The following is a 19,506-nucleotide window of genomic DNA, read 5'->3' as shown; positions in this document are numbered from 1 at the left end:
CAACCGGCAGCCAATGGCCGCCCTCCAGCTTGCGCCCGCGCCACGGCCCCGGTGGCGACTAAAGTCCTTCCCACGGCCATAAAACCCCCGTGCAGTGACATCGCCGCCGGGGCCACATCGCCGGAGGATGGGGACCTGCTCGGGAGACCTGGCTCAGCCCCAGGTGAATGCGGCCCCCGGCCCCGCGCCCTCCTGGGCTGTATCCCCGGGCAGTGGGGGGGTGACCAGGGTGCTGCCCCCGCTGGTGGCCAGCTCGGGGCCGTGCTGCCCAGCCGGGGCTGGCAAAGGATGGGGCGAGCTTGGGGACTGCGGTGAAGCCGGGACCAAGGGGGCATACTGGGATGCTGTGGCTGGAACTGGCCGTGCCGTCTTTCCTGGCACCTGCAGGGTGGTCCTGGCACCCTGGGGCCGGTGGTGACCCCCCTCCGCTCTCCCCTGGGGATGAACCGACATGCAGGGAGCGGTGGGTTTTGGAGCCCAGACCCCTCTCGGGGGTCAGAGAGGTGCCAGGTGGGGTGGACCGGCTGCACCTGCTGAGCTGTGGCCCGGTGGCCCTCGTGTCCCTGGGGCAGAGCCCAGCCCCGTTCCCATGGGACACCCAGGACAACACTGACCCTGCCCCTGCCTCGCCCTTGCTGCCAGAACAGGAACTTGGCTCTCGCCCCCGCCGGGCCCCCGCACCCCCCTGGGAAGGAGCTGCCTGCGGCGGGCAGGGTGAGTACCGGGGCACTCCCGCAGCAGCACGGCACCCACCCCAAAGCCTTCTGTAACGCATCGTTGGATGGAGACCAGCCAGCTGGGACCCCTCCCCATCCCTGAGGGTGCAGAGGGTCCCGTGGAGCAGTCTGTGGGGACAGTGTGGGGTGTCCCCCCTGTCCCCAGCCCCCAGGGTGAGCCGGAGCTGAGCTGTGCCCCCACACACCAGGACCCTGGGGTGGGCACCAGGCCCCCCCGGCCAGAGGTGGACATGCTCTACAGGATTGAGGACGTGCCCCCCTGGTACCTCTGCATCCTGCTCGGCTTCCAGGTACAGCCTGGAAGGGGGGTACCACCCCATCATCAGAGCCCAAGCCCTCGCTCCCTGTGGCATGGGGCACACCAGCCCCACTGAGACCCCCCTTGCCCCCCAGCACTACCTGACCTGCTTCAGCGGCACCATCGCCGTCCCCTTCCTGCTGGCTGAGAGCCTGTGCGTGGGCAAGGACCAGCTCACCGTCAGCTACCTCATCGGCACCATCTTCACCTGCGTCGGCATCACCACCCTCATCCAGACCACCGTGGGCATCAGGTAGAGCCGTGGCCCCAGCAGGGACCCCCTGCCCACCCCTGGGCTGCAGGCGCAGGCATCCCCTCTCATCCCCCCCCCAGGCTGCCCCTCTTCCAGGCGAGCGCGCTGGCCTTCCTTGTCCCTGCCAAGTCTATCCTGGCCCTGGAGAAGTGGCGATGCCCGCCTGAAGGTGAGGGCGGGTGGGGTACGGGGGGATGTCCAGCTGCTCCACCCCCACCCGGGACCACTTCACCCCCCCTTCATCCCCAGAGCAGATCTACGGCAACTGGGCACTGCCGCTCAACACCTCCCACATCTGGCAGCCCCGCATGCGAGAGGTACGTCCCAGTGCCCCCCAGCCCGGGAACCCGAAATCCTTGGCAGGGCACCGACCGCCTCTGCCCACTCTCCTTGCCCTGCAGATCCAGGGGGCCATCGTGGTGTCCAGCCTGGTGGAGGTGGTCATCGGGCTGCTGGGGCTCCCTGGGGCGCTGCTCAGCTACATCGGGCCGCTGACCGTCACCCCCACCGTCTCCCTCATCGGGCTCTCCGTCTTCCAGGCAGCCGGCGAGAGGGCCGGCTCCCACTGGGGCATTGCCACACTGTATGGCATGGGCATGGGGGGATGGGGAGGTAGGGGTGACCCCATGGAGCCAGGAGGATGCCAGGAGCATGAGGGACCTCATGTCTCTCTCCCCCCAGGACCATCTTCCTGATCGTCCTGTTTGCCCAGTACCTGCGGCACGTCACCATCTGCCTGCCTGGCTACCGGCGGGGCAGCGGCTTCATCCTGCTCCGCATCCAGATCTTCAAGATGTTCCCAGTAAGGGCTGGATGAGAGCCGCCGGGCCCCGGGGCATCCCAAAATCCTGCCTTTTTCCATGCACGGGTTTGCAAGTGATGCAGGGTGCATAGCTGGTCTCTGCCCCTGCAGATCATCCTGGCCATCATGGTGGTGTGGCTGCTCTGCTACGTGCTGACGTGCACCGGTGTATTCCCCAGCCAGCCCGAGGCGTATGGCTACAAGGCCAGGACAGACGCCCGGGGAGAGATCCTGTCTGTGGCACCCTGGTTTCGGGTCCCCTACCCCTGTGAGTGCCAGGCAGCCCCACGGCGCGTAGGTCCCCCTGATACCCCTTTGCCCTGGGGGACGTGGGGACCTGGCACAGCATCACCGGGGCGGGGGAGCACCCGGGGGGGCAGATCCTGGGGTGTCCCTGGCCTTGACACCCCACTCTGCTCCCTGGGCAGGCCAGTGGGGTCTGCCTACGGTGACCTCGGCAGCCGTGCTGGGCATGTTCAGTGCCACGCTGGCGGGCATCATCGAGTCCATCGGGGACTACTACTCCTGCGCCCGGCTGGCGGGAGCCCCCGCGCCTCCCGTGCATGCCATTAACAGGTACAGCCGGCTGGCCCCCCCTCCCAGTACCCTGCTGGCACCATAGCATCCCTGGGGACTGGGCTGGGATGCTGCAGAAGAGCAGCGGCAGGGACCACCAGCCCGTTGTTTGCGTTTTTCCCCAGGGGCATTTTCACCGAGGGCATCTCCTGCATCATTGCAGGGCTGCTGGGAACCGGCAACGGCTCCACCTCCTCCAGCCCCAACATCGGTGTCCTCGGCATCACGAAGGTACTGGGGCCAGGGAGGGGTCCTGGCTGGGCCGGGGGGCATGGGCGCTGTCACCCACTGCCAGTCTCTCCATGCAGGTGGGGAGCAGGAGGGTGATACAGTACGGGGCTGGGATCATGCTCGTGTTGGGGACCATCGGCAAGTTCACGGCGCTGTTCGCATCCCTGCCTGACCCCGTCCTTGGAGGGATGTTCTGCACCTTATTCGGTAACCTGGCCGCAGCTGCCCCTCAAACCCAGAGCGCTGGTAGCATCAGCCCTGGGCTGCTTCCCTGGAGTTTTGGGGCTGGCAAGCCCAAGGGATGCTGGGCGGGCTTTGAGGTTTTGGGTTGAACCGCGGTTGCATTTGGACGCTGCCGCTGCCTTTGCGGGCAGCCCCCCCTGACCTCAGCTCCCAGCCAGCAGCAGCAGCGCAGGCATCCCTGCCTGCCTGCAACGCAGCTGCCGTCTCTGCTGGCAGGCATGATCACGGCCGTCGGCCTCTCCAACCTGCAGTTCGTCGACATGAATTCCTCCCGCAACCTCTTCGTGCTGGGCTTCGCTATGTTTTTTGGGCTGACGCTGCCAAACTACCTGGATTCCCACCCCAAGGCCATTAACACAGGTACCTGCCTGCCACAAAAAGCCCCGATTTTGGGTGTTTAGGGAGCGAGGAGGGCAGATCTTGAAGGTGCTTCCTCACCCCGGGTAAGCACCGACTAATTAAAGCAAATCTGGCTTATCGCAGCACGCCCCGACTCAGTCCCCACGCTCTCGCAGGTGTCCCCGAGCTGGACCAGATACTGACGGTGCTGCTAACGACGGAGATGTTCGTCGGGGGGATCATTGCCTTCGTCCTGGACAACACCATCCCGGGTAACTAAAGCACAGGGGCCAGGGGGAGGAAGCGGCGTGGGTGGAGGCAGGTTCTCTTTGGTGTAGAGCTGCGAGAGGGGATCGCAGGGCGAGGGGGGTCTGGTGCTGGGCTCCCCGGCTGCGGGCGGGCAGGGGCTGGGGTCTGGCTGACGCGGTGCCGGCTGCCGCAGGGACGCAGGAGGAGCGAGGGCTGGTGCAGTGGAAGGCGGGCGCGCACTCGGACAGCGCGGGGAGTGCCAGCCTGAAGAGCTACGACTTCCCCTTCGGGATGAGCGCGGTGAGGAGGAGCCGGTGGCTGAAGCACGTGCCCATCTGCCCAGTGTTCACCGGGTTTAAGGCCCGGGCGAGGGGCGGCAGCACCGTGGCAGCCGCGGATGCGCAGGACGCTGCAGATGGGCTCTCGGTGTGCACAAAGGTCTGAGCAAAGGGAGGGCTCGTGCCCCGGCGCCGCAGAAGCCGAGCCGAGCTGCCACGGGTGCTGTCGGGGCTCGTTAGCACCCGCCAAGGCCAAAGCCGAGGCTGCTGGTGCTCGTCTCCAACGCAGGGTTAGGGAAACTCAAAGCTGCCTTTCAGGGACAGCCTGAGCTCCCAGGGTACCGGCCTGGGGACTGCCCCCCCCAGCATCATTGCTCCACCTCGAGCTTTAGCTGGCTGAGACTCGGGCGCTTGCTGAAGCTCGTTAGGCACCACCGGCACCAGCCAGAGCCCCCGGAGCCACCAACTCTCACCCGGAGCCACGGATTTTCATGCTGCGTCCTCGGCTTCAGCAGGGCTCCGCCGCAGCTGCAGCGGGCTCTGCGTGGGGTGCAGTATCCAGAGCAGCATTAGGATGCCCGTTTTAAGAGCATACATTAAAAATAATAAAAAATTCAAGCCCACTTGCCCTACCGGTGTCTTTGCCACGTCCCACACTGTTCCCTTGTCCCTTCTGCATTGCAAAGGCTTCTGCAGCTTTCCGGACTCCCTCCCAGGCTGCCCGACGCAGGGACACGCTGGATTTCACCCAGCCCTAGCAGCCGTGTTCCGTGGGCTCCAGCCCGAGCGCCGGGGCCACGGGAGGACTGGGTCAGCACCAGCCCTTGGCAAACCCGCTCCGGGGAGCGCTGGAGGGACGGCTTCGTCCCGGCCGCCGCGGTGGAGCGCCGCCTCATGCAGCCGGTCGGTTTGCAGCAGCAGGCACAGATGGCAGCACATGGCCTCGCTGCAAAGGGCCCGTGGCATCAAACACGTTTCTGGGCTTGGGTTTAGCACAAAATGGGAAGTTGAAGCCAGTGCTGCATGACCCCGTCACAGTCTGTCCACACCGCTGTGGTGGCACAGCCACGCGCTTGGTCCCCAGCCCGAGCAGGAAGAGAAGTGAGAAAACCCACGGGTTGAGACAAGGACAGTTTAGTAAGTGAAGAAGGGGAAAAAAAAACCCAAGTGATGTAAACACCCACCGCCCCCTACAAGCACAGCGATGCCCAGGCAGGCTGTCAGCAGTGGACGAGTCCCCTCTCTGCTGCTGCTGCTGCCCCAGTTTTGTTGCCCAGCCTGACGTCACACGCGTGCAGCACCGCTCGGCCAGCTGCGTGCCCTCCCTGCTTCTCACCCCCCTGCAGCCCACCCCCCGGGACCAGAGCAAGGGGAAGAGAACGCCCTGACACCATACAAGCATCGCTCAGCGACAGCCAAAACATGGGTGCGCTAGCTATCACCTCTGTTCCAGCTGCAACCCCCGACCAGCTGGGCAGGGGCTGCGATGGAGAACGCAGCTCCCCGCCAGCACAGGCTGTTGGGAAGTTCACGGCCCCAGCAAACCTCCTGGTGTTACACGGCTGGCTGGGGTAGAGCAGGGAAAAAAACCAAAGCGGAGAAACCAACCCACAGCAAGGCTGGGCGCTCCTCGAGCTGGGTCCTGGCAGCAGCGTTGTTGCCACCCACCCCGAGCCGAGATGCCAGGACGACGCTCACCGAGCAGCAACTGCTGCCAGCCGCGCGGGGGTTCTCCAGTGAAACTCCCACTCCAGCTAAAAATAAACCAGGGCACGGTGGTGTGCGATTTCCTGACCTTCTGGCTTTAGGTGCTCAGCTCTAAACTGTCTCCAAGTCAGTGCAAACACCGGGAGTTCTGCCGTTTCCAGGAAGGCCAGATCTCTGGCTCGGAGAGGGGAAGCAGTGCTCGGTGAGGAGCCTGGGATAAATGTGATTAACATTTTGCAGAGCAACAGCAAAACGAGTTGGTCTGACTGAATTCCTCCAAGCTGGGTTCTTTCATCTGGAGCGAGACTGACGCAGCGATGTGGTTGTGCTGTAGGGCAACACCTGCGTACGGGCTTCACCTCACTCCTCCCGTACTGCCCAATTTCTGCAGTGTTTCCACCTGGTTTAATCTGAGCTTTAAAAAACAAAACGAAACGAAAGGACTGTAACAGCGAGGCTGGGCAGTTCTGAAGCAGGGGTGGATCAGACCAGTACCCGAGGACTGCTGGGGGCCGCTACTGCGGCCACAACTCCCCCCCGGCCTCCTGCAGCTCTGGGGTTTACAGGACCGAGCACCCCAGCTCCAACAGCGCCCGCGCCAAAGCCCCTGCAGCAGGCTTTATATAGTGCCATCAGCTGTTAACTAGGACTGCCCGTGCTGCCAGCAGCAGCGGAGCTGAACTGGGATTAGCAGTGGTGAGAACGAAGGAAAATATGCCCAGGCAAGCACATGAAGCGGGAGGAAAGAAATAAAAGAGCAGTCAAGAGTCCAGCCTCAGACGAGTATTTGGGCTATCGTGTTACCAACAGCCCTACAGGCACCGTACCCATAATGTCATCCCTTCCCTCTGTGCGCTGCCAAGCGAGTTTCCATGTGAGATGCATATTCATGAGACAGCCACCACGTCAGTTCTACTATTATTTATTTTTTTAAATATTTTTGAAAAAATATAATTTTTTTACAATATTTTCAACTTAAACACTATTCACACTGAACACGTATGGCAGCTTAACCTACCCAAATATGAAGTTTAAGAAGCCAAAACTGTTCTAGCTTTATTAAAAGAAAAAAAAAAAAAAAAGTTGTTGTGCTGTAGACTATTGTGTAGTGATGATTAAACAAAGCAAGGGAAAAGCACCACTCAAATCACTAATGCTAGGGTTTTCTTGGTTAAATCCAGCTATAATAAAGTTGTACGCTAAAAGTTACATAGGCAGTGCTATGTATGTATCTGGGTTCTTGGAAGAAATTGTGATGAAACTCACATCTCCTTGAACATAATTGGGAAGCGAAACGTTTCTAACATGATAACATACGGCAAAGTACAGGGAATTTCGTCCTTCCAATCGCTTGGATGTTAGTTCAGTAGCTGAAATCTACGACTCTGTACAGGTCTGTAACTTCTCTGTTAATGCTCATGCTGCTTAAAAGAAGCATGATTTTTTTTTAAGGGGAAAAATTAAGATTAGTAACAATACTGATATTTCAAAAGGAAAGTTAGCTAATTTGCATAACAATCAGATAACCTTGCTTTCATTTTCAAGTTAAGGCATTATCAGGTGCAAACTCGCACCAATTGACACATCTTTAGTTAAAAACAGACCACCCATAGCAAATTCCAAGTCCTATTTAAAAAGACAGAGTCTGCAGAAGGTTTTATAGACGTGGTACTTTGTCTCAACTTGACTGGTGCTTCTTACCTCACTGCCGCCTTTGCAGAGAGCCAGGGCCCAATTATGTTTCCATTAAACTTTTGACAGATTTACTTAATAACAGTCTCAGCACTTTTATTGAGCATGCAAGACTAACAAAACTTTGGCAATGCATAAGTGTAACACAGTGACAAGAAGAGAGAGCTTTTACAATTAAATCTTCTAATACTGGCTTCACAGTGTGGAAATTGTGCTACATCCACCAAGAGAGGGCCCAGTCTACTCAAATATTTAAGTACTTCACCCCAGGAACAAACTCCTTTGCGTTTGGATTCAGATTACTCTTGACCTGAGGAAGGGAAAAACAGAAAGTCTAGTTGAATCGTTATTTTAACCTCCCATTTTCAAGCTGAACACAGTCCTAGGCAGACAGAGCGTTAGGAACACTTTACAGATTCAGAGGAACAGTCAGGCATGTAAAAGGGTTTTTGTATATACCACAAGTCTCTATGATCACCAGAAAAGCCTACGCCTTTGTGCGAGTACCTGAATTATCCATCCCTCCTCAGCACCACCTGGATGCGTCAGACGAGGGGTCAGGGAACAAGGAACAAGAAAACCACAGGCATGCATCAAATGCAGCAACTTCGCTTAGTGCTGAAATAGCGGTTTCTGAAGTTGAGCTGTTAAAATGTGTCATGAGGTTTTTAGATCTTGCTTACTTAAGCAAGAGGAGACTTGTTCCAGGAACTTAAGCTGCTTCTGGAAATTTGATGTATGAGCCCTGTATTGATTTTTTACATTTCTATGTCTGTGACCACCCTGTCCTCCCACCTGGCAAGCTACAAATGCCCTGCAGTTCTAGTGGGCAGCCAGCATCTTCAAAATGAGCTCTTTACCATAGAGATGGAGGATTAGGCTTTTGGGTTCTTAACTGAGTCTAGAACTTAAGCTTGGAAAAGTAGGGGTTTGCATCTGAATTTCACAGCAGCAGTGCAACACAGCGGCATGTTTTCTGTACTCTGTTATCAGTAGCTTCGTATTTTGTTAGGGAAAAATATGTACACATTGTCCTTTCCTTTTAGTTAAGCTCCAGACAGAAGTAACAAGGGCAAGGAAGAGGCAAACCACCACAGTTTAGCTGCTCTCCCCCTCCTTAGGATTTCTACAGCAATCTGCCTGCTATGGTTCGCGCCACCCAAAGCAGACCTTGGAACAGACCTCGTACCTCCCCGACACGTGAAGTGCTGACAGATGCCAAATGAAACTTTTGCAGCCCTGTCAGTGAATGGCACCTCACAGGGTCAGCGAGCTTTGCTTGCTGCCTTTCTTTCATAACATACCATGCACACCCAAAGCCACGTGAATTTACTCGCCATGGGCTAGGAAAGGCACCGCGTGGTTACAAAGAAAACCACTGGACAGGTCACGTCACTTGAGGAAACATCCCTTACCCAACCGTTTCACCTTTCCCCCTCACCACCTGGCATGGTTTAAGAGTCTCTGGCCTACATGTAAAGGGTATTATTCTCTTGCCATCACCAGCAACAAAAATCAGCCCTGGACAAAGAGAGATGTCAAGCCTTAGAAATATGATGAGAAACTGAATTTACCACCAGATCTTCCAGTGATGAGCTGTCACTGATAACAAGGTCATTGAACTGGTCCTGGATTTGATCCATTGTTTGTGGGAGATCACGGGCTGGAATAAACCATTCGTGCTCCTCCTCTTCTTCCAGCATCTCCTGGAAACAGCGCTCAATAAATTCTTCTTCCCACAACTCCTCTTCGATCTAAACAACGAGAAGGAACTGCTTCATTAACTAACAAACTTACTGAGAGTTTGTGTCTTCATTCCAAGATTTGTGATTTGTGCACCTAGCTGACCTTCTTTCTAGCTATGCGGCAAGACTTCTTGCAGAACACCACGCATGTGCTGCAGGAAGGCAATCAACTTTGATTTTTATTATTTTTTTTTAATATAGAAAAGCCCAGGAACTTGGGCTGCAGTTAAAAGGGAATGGCAGGAAAACCCCATAGCCCTGGCTGTTGTTTGCAGCTTGTTACGAGCTCAAGGAGAAGGAAAATGTTGGTTCCAAGTGAACATTTCAGTTGTACCAACTAGTCTGGACTGAACTCTCTCCAAATATGAGGAAGGGAACCAGGGACAACACGTGCAGCCAGGCACAGTCCCCAGAAAAGCGTCCTGCAAGACTCCTGAGAAGAAAATAACCACCGACTGTCACTTGGAACAGGGAACAAGCAGCATCTCCTGGGCTGCTCACCCAAGGAACACAACACGATCTCAGCAGTTGTTAAGAATGCTGACCCGCTGTACTATAAGCAAGACAAATCAACGGATGCAGAACTGACACACACTGCAGACTAAAGGAAAGTTTTGCTTGGTTGTTCAGTAAACAAGCTTTGGAGGGAGTTCATCCTGACAAGTTTTCCATGTCCTGCATCGCAGTACTTAAGCGTGGAAAGCAGGGAAATAGAAGCTGGTGTGAATGACGTGCCAGACATAAGGAGTGGAAAAATGATTCAGGACAGATTTAAAAGTTCACTCATTGGAAGCTCAAACAAGTTTTCCTATCTATCCTTCACTCTAAATCAAAACACACACTTGATCCGACAGTGGAAATTCAGTTACATACCACAAAAAGCAAATCAAAAAAGTTAATGCCAGAGTTTCCCATGAAATCTAGGTCCCCTGTGCTCAGGGCAAACACACTCACCAGCTCACTTGGTGCTCGGGATGCACAGCTTCGGGGAACAGGGACTCATCACCATATACTCTCACTGTCCAGACAATTCAAACCCCACATGAAACACTGACTTAGTGATTTCTCCAGTAAAGCACGCCAGCAAGAATGGCAGTCTCCAATCAATCCTTGTAAAGCACCGTCTCTGTCCTGCGTGTGGGTAAGAGGCAGCCGTGGGCACGCAGCCACAAGCTAGTATTACAGCGGGGGTTGCCCTGCTCCAGGCTTTTTATTACATGGTGGCACACCTACAGATGCCTCCAATGGCAGCTCCGGAAGTACTAAATAACATTTGCTTCCCCAAATGTCTTGAAATTAATATTGCCTCTGTGTTTTCCAGCCCAAGTTTAACTTGCTCAGGTTCCCACAGAGATGTGCCTGCAGCAGCAGGTGACCAGGCTGCCACATGGTGTTTGCCTGCCTGAACAAGACTGTTCTCCCCTCACGCTCCCACCTTTCCTCTTCTCTGAACGTGGAGTCCGTACCTGAAAAATAGTTTATTCACAGTACAACTCTCAGCTCCTTCCCCGAGAACTACACATGCCATATGCTAACTAGAGTACAGTCCCCAGGAGGGAAAACCCACAAAACAGAAAACAACACTGAGGCATGCCATCCTGGCATAGGCACAAGAGAATTTCTATTTTGTGAGCAACCTGAATTTCAGATTAGCTTGGGGCCCTGCTGGCACCCTAAAGAGAGAGCAGCAGACATATCCTGTTTCAGCAGCTCAGACTTCAGCACAGCCATACTGTGCTGGAGCTGAGAGAAAGCACCTACTTGAGTACAAAGATCAAGTTTTGATTAAGAAAGGGGCAGTGGAAAGAGGCAGGCTGTTCCCAGCCTCCACAGGAGAGAAAACTGTGGCCAGATGCAAGGTGAAAGATGAAGTTAAGGCTTCCTCCCAACCTGATTGCGAAGGCCAGCTGTAAGACACTCAAGTATTAAGCAACAAGCAGGACCGTCACCCAAAAGCTATGTCCACCAACTCGCTGGGGAACAGCAGCCCTGTTGACGAGGGAGGTATGCACCTGGCTGCATCCAGCACAGAACGACAACAGCCAGCATGTTTGCACATGTAAAACCTCCACAGCTCAGTAGCCCAGCAAGACCTGGCCCTTCCCAACTGCCACATAAAGTCTGTCAACTGTTGCGTGGGGTTTTTTCTTTTCCCTCCTTCCTGCAGAAGTCGGGAATTAATGGTGCATTAGAACATGCTGCACTTCCCGTATTTTCCACCAAGATCACAGAACATAGGTATTTATTACCAGAGAAACAAGAGATCTGCCTATTCCCCAGAATTATTCTAGCAGGTCTATCTAAAAACTCCATCTCTAAAGGATTGCCAGTCTTGTACCCCAGCTGCTAAGCCACAGCACCTCTCCCTTCAGCTAGAAAATGGTAAAGCACACACGTACAGAGCGAAATTACTTGCCTGCCTGTTAAATTCCTCTTCATTCTCCATCCACATGTATTCTGCAAAGGGATTGTCATCTTCATGAGAATGACCATTTATAATCACATCTTCACTGATGATGCTTGGGCTAGTACTGCTGCGACTTGGATCTTTCATGGCTGCGTCTTTGATGTGAAGTCTGCAATTAAGAAATGCAGTAATTAAAGGTGCGCAGATTTGCTCATCACCCTGCTTCTGCATAAGCCCGGCCCAAGGGAAGGCTGCACCTGCGTGTGAAGGCTCCAGGTAGCCTTACCGTGACTGCAGCAGAGAAGCTCTGCTGATCGCAACAAGTAAAGAGAGTACCAGAAATGCTGTTTCCATTATACGCACGTTTGAGTAACAAATTAATTTCCCAAATCAGAACTCACCAAATCAGCGAATGCCAAGCACCAAGGCCAACAAAAAGTGACAGAAAAACCCCCAGAAAGCATGCACATTTGCCAGTAGGAAATTATTTAAGGTAACTTTCAAGAAACAAAAGGAAAATTTATTTTCCAAAATACTTTTAAAGCTCCCACCTGAGTTTCAACAAACTCCCCTGGAAATGAAATGCCCAGCGTACATACTGTTTCAGAGGCAGCGGACAAAACTTCAGGGGAATTTCCAAGGATATCCATGGTAGGATAAACTTGGGTGTGACTTCTAGCCTACTCAAATTCAGTTATGGGATGTTCTACGGTGCTCGCATGAACCAATCGTCACGGCCATTTCACCACTGGGAAACCTTTGCAAGCAAGGCAGAAACCATTATGCACAGACGCCTCACAGAGCCAAGCTGGCACGACAGTTATTACAGATATCTCATTAGCAAAAGCCCACTGATTAGGAAGCTTCAGGTAAAGACAACGTCATAAGGCACTGGCAGAGTACGTGCTCGCCTCTCATCACACTTCATTAATACGGACTGAGTCATGCCTGGAGAGCACTCAACACCTCTGCGTGTCCACGATATGTGCTATTGCAGCGTCCCGAACTCAAGGCGTGAAGGTACAGCTGGCAACCATGTTTTGCTCCACCTAACCACAACAAAAGCAGGACAAAGCCTGAACGTGGTCTGTTAGGTCCTTGCCATAAGAATGGTATTGCAGCCTTTCTGTCAGGCTCACAAGCCTGTGTGAAGCTTGGAACTCTTGAGTTCAGAGACCCCACTGCTCACACTAGGCTCTAACTGAAAATGCGATGTTCTAAACAAGACAACGCTGTTTTCCCTGTACCATGCTTAAGTACAGTTATCAATACTGGAAAAACTGTATTTTTAGATACTAATACTGGCAGTGGTTTTGGTTTGTTTTTTTTTTAATTGTATATAAAGCATGTGACAACGTGCTCAAAAAAAATCCAACTTGAATGTTTTTCTAGTGCTAAAAATTCACAATGAAATGATGCAGCAGTGAGTGAAAATATTTTTATTTTATTCTCAAATCACTGGTTTAGCTTGTTGTCTGCATATCAAAAAATTACTTATTCAGAGAAGAGCATATCAAAATACAGCCTCCATTGTTATTAGAGTACAAGGGCTTATCACGGTGCAGGTCAAGTTTTCTCTTTGTATTTCTGTTGTTCTATTATGTATGGAATTAATGTAAGTTTTGGTTCCAAATGTATTCTCAGTAATACCAGGTCAAAAACCTGGTGCATCCAAATAATCAATTAAGAAAAGCACAAAAGAAAAAGGAACTTGCCTGGCTTGCTCTATTCAAGGTTTTTAAATCAAAGGCAAACCCAAGTGCGGAAGTCACTTTAGCTCCCTAGGAAGTACAACAAATGAGACCAGAACCCGGGTATTCTAGCAAGAGAAAACAGGTTCTTTTTGATGTTCTTTCAAAACAAACTTGCACAGGATTACTGGCAGCATTTAACATAAAACAGGAAGAGACATTGCATTTAACACCCCAATTCAAGCTTGAAATTGCTTTAAGCAACTTCAGCAGTTCACAAGCTAAACAGGATGGACTAAAAGAAATAAAATACCTCAGAGCCTAAAAAGCCCAATTTCTTGGTACCTGTGTTCTACTGGGCTTTCTGCACACCAACAATTTATACTACAGCCAAGTAACTGCTTCAGTGGTTTAAGGTACTTAGGACAAATTCTAGGCAGCTTCTGTACAAAGATGACTGCACTCAGGCAAGTCTATAAAGGTAAAATAATTAAAAAAACCAACCCCTCCTTGTTTGTGTAAAAGCTTGAAAGGTTAATTTGTTGAATCACGGGACTAGTTTTCCAGTTTCTCAAGCCTTCCTGTAGAACACAAGCTGTTTGCTTTAGGAAGCAGAGGAAAGAAGTTCAGTGTTTTGTGTTTGGACCAAAACAACTTTTTCCATTACTGCCCAAGGACGATGTGGATGATTATCTTCAAGAAAGATCCGAGGCTCACCCTGAGTAACTGCAGTTTATCTGTTGGAGCCCCAAGTCTGCTAATGTTTTCCCACAGGAAAACAAGTCAACAAATGCTTATCCTGCATGAACAGTTAGGAAGCCCCAGGCCAGTCCCTTACTCATAGGACTCCTTGTAATTTCATTTTCTGCAACTTGTAATAAAACAAATAAATAAAAGCAACATTTTTTTTCCATTTCACCATTTCAAGATACAAGCCAGTTGGCTTTCTGTGCTCATTTGCAAAGACAAGATTAGTCTTGTTTCACTAGTATTAGATACAGGCTTTTTAGTCATGAGCTAGAGCCAAATGCCACTTTAGTCTTGCAAAAAGTCACAATCTAAGGCGGCTGCTGTAGAAAACAAGCCACAGAGACAGGCTATACTACTGTCACGAATAAAAATAATACATTTGCCATCTGGCAGTAGGTGGCAAGCAGAGGATCTCAAAGCTCCTTAAACTAGAACAGGAAATACAATAGTGCTAAGGAACAGACAATATGGAGAATTCTGCCATAGTGATATGACTGGAGATCCATCCCTCAATTACTCTAGGATTTTTGCAGGGAGTGGGGGTGATGCAGGAAGAACAGTGTAAGTGCATAAGGGAAGACACTAACAAAAAAAGTAATCAGATTTTCATCTTAGGAATGAAGTCAGAAATTAAAAATCCTGTAACAACAGGACTTTCAGTTACCTCAAAGTGTTTTCCGTATGAAGTGTGGAACATGCAGAACATCATGAAGATCCATTAATTTACCTGTTTCTGTGAATTTTCCTGTGTTTATAGCGATGAAGAGCCCTAGACAAATCATGATTAAAATTCAAAGCTTTGTGATTGAATATCTTGCATTTAAACCCCAATCACAAAAGAAGATTATCTACCACCTACTCTAGAAGATAAGGTCAGTGGGCCTAACTCCATGTAGCAAACCTCAGGTCCTTACCCTTGATTAAAAAAACCCCAAACACACACACGGGGGGGGGGGGGGGGCGGCAAACAAAAAACAACAACAACAAAAAAAAGACATTTGTTTCAAGCACCCAAAAGCAACACAGAACAGCAAGTAGCAGGTTAGGATTTGAATAGCAGCTGAAGTTGAAGCCAAGCTGTTTCAGGGCAGCAGGGAGTACTTTGAACTTCTGCAGAAGACTGTATTATTTGTTTATTAACTAGTGATTACTCTTGTGAGTCAGGAGCACTGACCAGGTTTCTTGTTATCTAATTAGATTAGCAAGTGGTAGTTATCAAGTAAACTGCTCGTACTCCCTATGATAAACAGATTTCTTAATCGAATTCACGAGGCACGCCAACACCATCTGATATAAACACTTCAAAGCAGCGCACCGGAGCTCACTGGGAGCAGTCGACCCACACGGTGTGCCAGCACCCGCCGCAGAGGCACAGCCGGTTGTACCGTGCGGAGCGCCCCCGCAGCCCCGCCGGGAGCCGGGCAGGCCCGGCGGCTAACGAGTCCTCCCGGGGACCGGGGGGCCGCCCCCCCACGGGCCATTCTCGGCGCCGATGTTTTCACCCACAGCGAGCGCCGCCGCCCGCCCGCTGCAGCGGGCACTGAGCACAGGTGCCCAGCCCGGGCAGGCCGCACCGCGCTCAGGCGGCGGCCGCGCACCCTCGAGCCCAAACACCCACCCCGGCACCGCGGCCCCCCGCCTCCCGGCGCGGGCGGCCCCAGCCCCGGTCCCTGCCCGCTGCCCCCGCCGGGGCCCGAGGGCCTCCCGCGGCTCTCACGGCGCAGGGGCCGCCCCCCCGCCCGCTTTGTTCGCCCGCAAGGGCCGCCCCCGCGGCAGGGGCTCCGTCCCGTCAGGCCCCGCGCCGCCGGAGCGCCCCCCCCTCAGGACCCGGATGGAGCCGGAGACAATAAAGACGGCGCCACGGGGCGGCCCCGCCACCACGGGGAGGAAGGAAGGGGCCGCGTCGCCCGGCCGCACCTCAGGGGAGGGGGCGGCTCCCCCCGCTCCCCCCGCAGCGGAGGCGGCGGCGGTCCGGGGCTGCGCGCCCCCCTCCCCCCCGCGCCGCCTCACCTGCGCGCAGAGGGAAGGGCCGCGGGTGCGCACGCCGGCTCCCAGCTACTCCGCCACCGCCGCCTCGTCCCCCGCTCGCTCCCGGCTCCGCTCCGCGCCCGCCGCCCCGCTCCCCTCCCAGCACCGCAGCCCGCCGGACGTGAAATCACTTCCGCTACCTGCGTGACCTCACGGCGCCGCCCCCTCCTCCCCCGGAAGCAGCGGCCCGGCGCGCGCGGCAGGCGGCCCTGGCAGGGAGCGGCGCGCCGCATGCCGGGAGCTGTAGTCTCTGCGCCGACCGCGCAGCATGCCGGGAGCTGTAGTCCCGCCCCGGGGCCTGGCTGCCATTTCGCGCGGTGGCGCGGGGCACGCCGGGAAGGGTAGTCCCGACGCGGCAGGACGAGCCTCCATCTTGTGGCGCCGGGCGGGATGGCCTCCGGGCCCGGCGGCGGCCCGAGCGGCCAGTCGTGCTGATGAAGAGGCAGCCCCCAGGCAGCCTCCCGCCGGCAGGGCGAGCCTGCCCCGCTTGCAGCGGCAGTAGCGCGGGTCGCCGCGCCGGGCATGGCAGGCAGCGCAGCGCGGGGAGGGAAGAGTCCCTGGGCGCATACGGGAAGGCCTTCCCCGCTGCGCCCCGAGGGCTGCCCCGGCCTTTGCCAGCCCGCCTCAGGGGCAAGCAAATTCTGCACGTTCTGGAAACACACGCGTGTTTACATAACGGGTGTTTCTGCGCCAGACCCACGCATCTTTAAGGCTCTGTATTGCCGGGGGTAAAGGATACCACTTTCCTTGGACCCAGACTTCAACCCTATTTACAAAATAGGTTGAAAAACCAATTTCTTATTCTCTCCTTTGGATCTCACCCCGCCCCCTTTTTCTTTAAGGTGGAAGTATCTCTCCTTCAGACACTACCTGCTGCAACCAGCACAGAGGTTTCGGCAATGATCAGAGCGCCATGCTGTGTTTACCCATCCTCTCAAACACGCTGCCTTGGTACAAGCTTTTCCAGTCTCTGATCTTCATTGTCCCTTAGCAAGCAAAGGAACTAGATAGCACAAGAGCTTAAAAGCCCTTTGTTCCATTCAAGCCACTGATGAATAGTCTGACTTGATGTGGAGTCAAAACGCAATGTTGCAAAGCCATCCCTCCACATGATGGACTTGTAAGCTAATCATCACAAAAAGCAGGAAAACTGTCACAAGAGCAAGCTGGGAAACCTACAGCAGAAAAATGTTTCTGCCCAGAAATGTGTTACTGAGGTCTAAGTTAAGCAGAAATTGGCAACCTCGGATAACTCTGAAATCCGTTAGTAGTTACCAAATGCAAGCACGTTTTTTCAGACCCAAGAAGTTAGTGAGCTAGCAGCATACAGACCACCTCGCTCAGCTTAGCTCTTCGGTTACACCACCTGTTAGGCTGGGAAGTCTGCGCTACCCAAGCACTCCCTACCCAAGCGCTCCCGTAGGCTGCCTTGTAAGCAGGAAAGGGGCTAGCCAAGGATAACGATTTCATTAACATATCTCTACTCAGCCCTTTCCTTCCTTCCTTCCTCATAAATTTTAGTAAGGGATAGCCAACTATAGAGTCTGGGTTTTCTCAGATTTTTTTTTCTCAGGTTTTCTGGGGACTGATAATCCCTTGCTCAAGCTGTTTATACTGATTTTATTGGTCACCACTACTAACTTGTTTCCAGGGCCTATAAGCTTTCTCTGGCCTGTCAAATGCTCGCTAAATGCTTACCTACAAGCCAAGTACAAACTTTAAAACACTTCTGCAAGGATCATCCTTTAAAAAAAATAAATATCAAAACTACTATGCCCATACTACTCTTTATTTCCACAAATATCTGCAACTCTGTTTTAATAAATCCAGCATAACATGTGGTTTCCTCATTTATAATAGAAGCATCTCTATTTATTTCCTGCATTGCTCAGCAAGCCCAGGGCCTTGCTGCACCTCTGCTGAACTACACACACAGCAGAGGCAACAGCCCCTAGAGTACTCTTGAAGTTGAAAATAACATACAAAAGCTAGCATCATAAATTGCAGAGCCTAATATTCTACACTCTAGTCTCATGCTCTCTGTGTGTTTTCCCCTCACCCCTTTACAGTGCAGCTACAATTATTTCTGAAAAGCAAGCAGCTTGTGGCAAGACCACAGAGCGATCTGCCACCAAAGCGTGTTCCTGGCACCTGTCCTCAAGATCAAGCTACTCCAAGGCCTTCATCAGAAATTAACGTAAGGCATCTATTCTCTCCCTGTCCTTTGCATGTGAACAGAAGACATTTTGCAGAAGCAGTTGAGATTTGACTTACTTTCTGATGTATAAAAGCATCACGCTGCACATATGCAGACATACAGCTTTATCAGGGTTTTGAAAGCATTAGGCACCTAACAACCACTGATGGCAGAAAGACTCCATGGGAGCAAGGGATATTCTGACTCTGAAGTCAAACTAAGCCACAGTTACTTTCTGCCTGGGAATTCTTTATGTGTAGACACTAAACATGATGTAACATCCTCCTACAGTTTAATCCCCAGTAGTCACGCAGGTTAGCATTTAGAACAGGCTGAGGACACCAGATTAAAGATCACTAAACCGCACAACAGCTAAGGAAAGGGTACTTCAAAAATAAAACATACACAGCTGTAGTATCTCAATACATTAATCTTAACTGCATGTTGTAAAAAACCTTAAAATGCTTGGGGAAGTTGGAGACCTTCAAAATAAATTCTTATCTACCATCTTTAGAGAGAAGGGGATGACTGCCAGACACTGAAGCTTTGAAGTCAAGTCCTCTGTTTGGCTGATGAACTAAGCAAGCCTTTGAGACAGAGGAATGACAAATGTCATCATAAAGCAAGTGGGAGTTCAAGTACATCCTTGTGACTTAGCCAAAATAGAACTGACTGCAGGGCTGCTGTTGTTTGCACTTTCTTTCAGGGGCCTTGGAAAGCTGTAGTTTTAAGACCATATCACTGCCTTATATTTAATCAATTTCATACAAACACAAACAATTTTGCATACTAATGTGTGTCATGTAGAAAGCTGTAACTTATCTTTGTAAAAGTGCAAAAATGAGTCACTGCATGGGTAAGGTTTTATAATTTGGATATGCTATTTAAATAAAATCTGCACCATTAGCTGCTTATCTGCATTTCACTGCTCTATACAGAGTCCCCAGAGAAACTGCTACCATCACAATAGATGTTTGAAGTCATACTTAATTCTTGCACAAAAGGGACTGAACACCTCCCCTTTTTGTGAGGATGTAGCAGTTACAACTTTACTTCCACAAAACACCATTCTGTGTCTGCTAGATGTATTTGCTTCAGTAAATTCACGAAGATTCATTTGGAAATGCTTCTTGGCACTGCAGCCTCCCTGTTGGCCAACAGAGTGTGCTTGGAAGAATTGTCCCTAGTCATTTTTATCCACATAAACGTGATGTGGCTTGAACTTCAACTTTGATAAAAATACTGTAAAACTCAAGAAATAAAACTGTCAGCAGAATATGCCT

General features: G+C 52.3%; 2 protein-coding genes across 5 annotated transcripts; one reads left to right on the top strand and one right to left on the bottom strand.

The window, feature by feature from the left end:
* Positions 1–84: 84 nt before the first annotated feature.
* On the top strand, positions 85–4,638 carry SLC23A1 (solute carrier family 23 member 1). 4 transcript variants are annotated; one of them, XM_037398737.1, is made up of 15 exons: positions 85–163; positions 643–714; positions 926–1,027; positions 1,131–1,288; positions 1,369–1,457; positions 1,538–1,605; positions 1,690–1,871; positions 1,970–2,090; positions 2,202–2,358; positions 2,519–2,666; positions 2,792–2,897; positions 2,975–3,104; positions 3,357–3,500; positions 3,656–3,751; positions 3,922–4,638. In XM_037398737.1, the coding sequence occupies exons 1-15, from the start codon at positions 128–130 to the stop codon at positions 4,170–4,172; spliced, it is 1,860 nt and encodes a 619-aa protein (XP_037254634.1). In that variant the 5' UTR covers positions 85–127; the 3' UTR covers positions 4,173–4,638. The 4 variants fall into 4 exon arrangements, 3 of the variants coding, with proteins under 3 accessions (XP_037254634.1, XP_037254635.1, XP_037254633.1); XM_037398738.1 differs by lacking the exons at positions 643–714; positions 926–1,027 and having other exon boundaries at positions 87–163; XR_005105983.1 differs by lacking the exon at positions 85–163 and having other exon boundaries at positions 651–1,027; positions 3,624–3,751; positions 3,922–4,029.
* Positions 4,639–6,619: 1,981 nt separating this feature from the next.
* On the bottom strand, positions 6,620–16,164 carry PAIP2 (poly(A) binding protein interacting protein 2). Its single transcript, XM_037397759.1, has 4 exons — positions 16,009–16,164; positions 11,567–11,726; positions 8,980–9,159; positions 6,620–7,715 (listed from the first exon to the last, which is right to left on the bottom strand). The coding sequence occupies exons 2-4, from the start codon at positions 11,702–11,704 to the stop codon at positions 7,650–7,652; spliced, it is 384 nt and encodes a 127-aa protein (XP_037253656.1). The 5' UTR covers positions 11,705–11,726; positions 16,009–16,164; the 3' UTR covers positions 6,620–7,649.
* Positions 16,165–19,506: the final 3,342 nt, after the last annotated feature.

This window comes from Falco rusticolus, chromosome 8 (genome assembly GCF_015220075.1).
Source record: "Falco rusticolus isolate bFalRus1 chromosome 8, bFalRus1.pri, whole genome shotgun sequence".
NCBI classification, from domain to species: Eukaryota; Metazoa; Chordata; class Aves; order Falconiformes; family Falconidae; genus Falco; species Falco rusticolus.
Note: the sequence above shows the minus strand (reverse complement) of the source record. Positions and strands in the feature narration are given on the sequence as shown.